The sequence below is a fragment of the Haemaphysalis longicornis genome, unplaced genomic scaffold (assembly GCF_048455015.1).
Source record: "Haemaphysalis longicornis isolate Haplotype H1 unplaced genomic scaffold, Haemaphysalis longicornis Haplotype H1 scaffold_11, whole genome shotgun sequence".
Classification (NCBI taxonomy): Eukaryota; Metazoa; Arthropoda; class Arachnida; order Ixodida; family Ixodidae; genus Haemaphysalis; species Haemaphysalis longicornis.
This window is the reverse complement of record NW_027526214.1, coordinates 127199979-127204812: the sequence shown is the minus strand read 5'-3', so window position 1 is coordinate 127204812 and position 4834 is coordinate 127199979. Positions and strand designations below refer to the sequence as shown.

The following is a 4834-nucleotide window of genomic DNA, read 5'->3' as shown; positions in this document are numbered from 1 at the left end:
GCGTGGCATGTTTGGCGTTATACACAAAACGATACATGGTGTCAGAAGTGGGATGCGGATCCAAGCACGGTTTTGATCTTCGACGGGCAGCAAAGACGACGCAATGGATTCATTGAGGCCGCCTGGCCCTTTGAGCACGACAGGAGAAGCCGGCAAGAATTGGCAGACGTTCAAGCAGAGATTCGAGCTTTTCCTGGCGGCATGGGAACCGAATGAGAAGCAGCGATCTGTGTCGTCGAAGACAGCGCTCCTTCTTAGTGTCGCCGGTGAGGGCGCTGAGCTTCGCAGAAGGCGAGGACAAGACCGACTACACGACGGTCATCAAGAAGTTGGACGACTACTTCGCGCTGCAGACCAACGAAGTGCATGAGCGCTACATTTTTTGGAAGAGAGTTCAGAGCCAAGGGGATCCATTTGAACACTTCTTGAGAGACCTGAAGAAACAGGCGCGAGCGTGCAACTTTGGCGCGCTTCTCGATTCCATGGTCCGAGGCCAAATTGTTTACGGAACCAACGATGACAAGGTGCGGGAAAAGCTGCTCAGAGACTGCGAGCTGACTTTGCAGAAGGCTGAGCACGTCTGTAAGGCAACCGAAACATCGGCTCTACACCAAGAAGCCTGGGCACGAGACCAACAGGAAGTACACGCCGTCCGCAAGGTAATCCCGACCCCCGAGACAGGGCAATCCAAGGTCTACAAATGCTCCAAGTGCGGACGCACGCATCAGCCAAGAAGCTGTCCCGCCTTCGGAAGAACGTGCAGGAAATGCCAAAGAAGAAACCACTTTGCGATTTGTTGCAGGGCCGCTGCAATGGTGGGTGAAATTCAAGATCGCGAAGACGACTTCAGCGTTCTAGAGGTGTCTGCAAGAGGCGTAAATAAGCCAACGGGACTGGATGGTTCGAGCTCAAGTCAACAACGTGTCTGTCGAGCTAAAGATCGACACTGGATCTCAGGCTAACTTGCTTCCCTTTGGAATATACGGCCGAATTCGCCCCAGTCCTGAAATGAAGCCAAGCAGCGCGGTGCTTCACTCATACGGTGGAGGCACAATCAAGCACCTCGGAATCATCAGAACGGAAGTTACGCTAGCGGATCGAACAGTTCCTGTCGAATTTCTTGTGGTACGTAAAGGTGGTCAGGCAATCCTGGGCCTTCAAGCAACCAAACACCTTGGGCTGCTGTCACGCGTTCACAGCGTATCACACGACGGCTGCGAAGAACTTGTGAAGGACTTTCGTCACCTTTTCAGCGGGACCGGCTGCGTTCAAAGAGCATATCACATGGTTCTTCGAGACGACGCCGTGCAGTCATTCAACCTGTCCGACGCGTGCCATTGGCCCTGACAGAACCATTGCGAGGAGAACTCGAGAGGATGGAGCGTGCTGGCATCGTTACAAGAGTCACCGAGCCTACTGACTGGGTGAGTCCTCTGGTGATAGTTCGGAAAAAGAACGGGAAAATTCGTCTTTGCATTGACCCTAGGAGAATAAACGAGTGCATAAAGAGGGAGCACTACATGATGCCGCGACGAGAAGACATCGAAGCCGAGTTAGCTGGTGCTACAGTGTTCACCCGCTTAGACACTAACTCTGGATTCCACCATATCCCTTTGGATGACGCCACATCGCGGATTTGCACCTTTTCCCCCCCGTTCGGTCGCTACCGCTTTTTGCGATTGCCCTCCGGCATATCGTCCGCCTCGGAGGTCTTCCAAAAAACGCTGAATGAAATTTTCGAAGGTCTTCCCGGCGTGAAGATTTAGCGTAGACGACATTCTGGTATGGGGCTCGTCAGTTGAAGAGCACAATGAGCGTCCTAAATCTGTGTTGCTAGCAGCAGAACGCGGCGGATTAACCTTCAACCCAGATAAGTGCAGTATCGGCGCGCACCAAATCGAGTTTCTTGGAGATGTGGTCGATAAAGCAGGCATCACGCCAAGCTCGGCACTGAGGAACTGCATGCTGCACATGCCGACCACAGGGGACAAGCTTGCGGTGCAAAGGATATTAGGCGTCGTCAATTATTTCAGCAAGTTTCTGCCTTCGTTAGCTCAGAGAACAGCTCTTTTGAGGAGCTTGATTAGGCAAGATGCCGTTTTCGAATGGACCGACAACCATGCAAAAGAATGGAAAGAACTGTGTGACTGCCTAAGCAAACAGCCCTTGCGGTCGATATTCGATCCGGCCAAAGCAACAAAAGTGTCTTGCGATGCGTCACGGGACGGGATCGGTGCCGCGTTGTTGCAGTGTCACAACGACACATGGAGGCCTGTGGCTTATGCGTCACGAACGCTTACCGAAACACAGCAGCGATACTCTCAAATTGAAAAGGAGGCGATGGCCATGGTGTTTGGCTGAGAAAGATTTAATCACTTCGTCTACGGCCGACAGTTCACGGCTGAAACAGACCACCGCCCTTTGATCGCCATCTCCCAGAAGGCAATTGGCGACATGCCTCCGAGGTTGCAAAGATTTTTTTTGAGATTGCTGCGTTATGACGTTGAGCTCAAATTTGTTCCAGGTAAGCAGCTCCTCCTGGCCGACATGCTGTCACGTACCACAAGAGAGACCACTGCGTGCGACCTCGACAGCAACGATGTAGAGGTACATGCTGTGAGTATAGTCTCTTCCCTCGTAAGTGAGGACACATGGAGGCGGCTGGCGACAGAAACGACGCGAGACGAACAGCTGAAACACGTGCTGAGCGATCTAGAAGCTGGAAAACGGTTGGAGGGGCAATGGAAACCATTCGAGGGAGAGCTATCGCATGTAAAAGGAGTACTGCTGAAAGACTGCAAAGTGGTTATTCCGGCTAGCATGAAACGTGAGACACTGGAAAGGATTCACCAAGGGCACCTAGGAATTAACAAGAGCAAAGCGAGAGCATGACGGCTTGTGTTTTGGCCGGGAATAAACTCGGACATAGAATCGTTCGTCAGGACGTGTTCTATCTGCAAAAAGTATGCGTACAGCCAGCCACGGGAGCCTTTACTGATGCGCCCTGTGCCCGACCAACCGTGGTATCGCGTCGGCATGGACATTTTCGAGTACGGCGGGAAGTCGTCCCTATGTTTTTATGACGCCATGTCAAACTTTCCCGAAGTTCAACTGCTGAAAGACACCTCGGCCAAAACGGTAGTAGACGTAGCAAGTTCAGTCTTTGCCAGGCACGGCATACCCATAGAAGTTTGTTCTGATAATGGTCCTCAATTTTCCAGTCGTGAATTCGCATTGTTCTCACGACTGTACGACTTTAAGCATGTCACGTCTAGTCCAGGATACCCCCGTTCTAACGGACTGGCTGAAAAGGGCGTCGAAATAACTAAACGCATCTTGAAGAAAACGACAGAGGCGAAACAAGATTTCTGGTTGGGACTTCTCGCTTTCAGGACCACTTCACTTGAGTCAGGCCCCTCGCCTGCTGAGCTGCTGATGGGGCGATGGCTCCGCACAACCATTCCCGACGTTCAAGGCAACCCCAGTCGCGAGGTAATTATGCGCCTCCAGACGGACCATTCTAGAGGACCAATGGTACCTCTGAACCCAGGAGATTCGGTCCGGATCAAGAAGGGTGCATGGGCGACGAAAGCGCAAGTCCTCGGACATTCCGGTCACCCCAGGTCGTATACAGTCGTCACGGAAAACGGCAGGGTGTTGAGACGCAACCGCCAGCACCTACTACTGACCAGGGAACCCTTTCGACGCGACGACCAGGACGACAATGAAGATGACGTCGAGGCAGGGCCCGCAGCCGCGACAATGCCTGCTCAGCCTGCTGCCCCCACAAGTGTCTCATCCACACCGGCACTGAGAAGGTACCTGAGACAACGTCGACCGCCTGAACGTTTGGCCTACGACCGGAACTTCGTGCAAGTGCCTTGAACTAGTGCCTCAAAAATTTCATTGGTGTTATCTGTAGTTTCTTCGTTATTTCTTGTTTTTGTAACGGAGGAAGATGTATCGTATCTTGGGCACCCAACTCTAATGTGCCGCGCACGCGCAGTTTCTCTGGCAGCAAGCGCACGTGTCGAAGATTGTCACTCCAACAGCATATCTGTTAGAAGGTGAAAGACACGCCCTCTTCCAAATACTATATATGCAGTATGTGTGTAATAAACGTGGTTCTTTTCCCCCACTGCACCGGCGTGGCATGTTGGGCGTTATACACAAAACGATACATGGTGTAAACGTATCCGGAGAGAGAGAGAGAATAGTCTTTATGATACTGGTGAGGTTAGCCTGGCCAACGCCGCCTGTATAAACAGTGCCTAACGCGTGAGCAAAAAATGGCCGAACAGCCACTCTCCTGTTGCTCTCTCCTACCCTTCCCCGCTCCGTAGCCTTCCAGCGTGCTTTCGTGTCCGCCAGCCAGCGCCGCTTCTCGGAAACTATGCAAAATAGTGGAAAGTTTGTTTAGCGTTCCCCAGGCGGCGCTCATACGCCTTCTTGTTTTTCACCATGCCTGTCTGTCTTGGTCTGTCACTGATAAAACTTCCTTTGTCACGAAGCAAAATCCCTTGCGCTGCCGCAGGCTGAGCCCGGCTTTGCGCGCTTATCAACTCGGATCACAGGCCCTGAAATTTTCTGAGTGGGGCATCCCCCCTCTATCCCCTTCACATTTAGGTATTGTTTTGATCCCCCTGTTCGCACTCCGCATCGGTACGCACTTCTAAAATTGAGGACTGTACTGTAGAAGCGCCCGGACAGCGTGGCGGGATCGCAGCTACTTATCCTTTTGTTTCCTATAATTTTCTGAAGTTTACAAGCACATGATATTATTGGAAAGTAATCGTAGAAGTGAGCGCCTGAACAAAAAACGTGCACGCAATTT

At 52.0% G+C, this 4834-nt stretch overlaps 1 protein-coding gene across 2 annotated transcripts; it reads left to right on the top strand.

Annotated features, from left to right (window-relative positions):
* On the top strand, window positions 1-4176 carry LOC144160919 (uncharacterized). 2 transcript variants are annotated; one of them, XM_077692009.1, is made up of 3 exons: window positions 1-1424; window positions 2525-2616; window positions 3393-4176. In XM_077692009.1, exons 2-3 carry the CDS (start codon window positions 2612-2614, stop codon window positions 3883-3885), a joined length of 498 nt encoding a protein of 165 aa, XP_077548135.1. In that variant the 5' UTR covers window positions 1-1424; window positions 2525-2611; the 3' UTR covers window positions 3886-4176. The 2 variants fall into 2 exon arrangements, with proteins under 2 accessions (XP_077548135.1, XP_077548134.1); XM_077692008.1 differs by lacking the exon at window positions 1-1424 and having other exon boundaries at window positions 1841-2616.
* The last annotated feature ends 658 nt before the right edge of the window (window positions 4177-4834 follow it).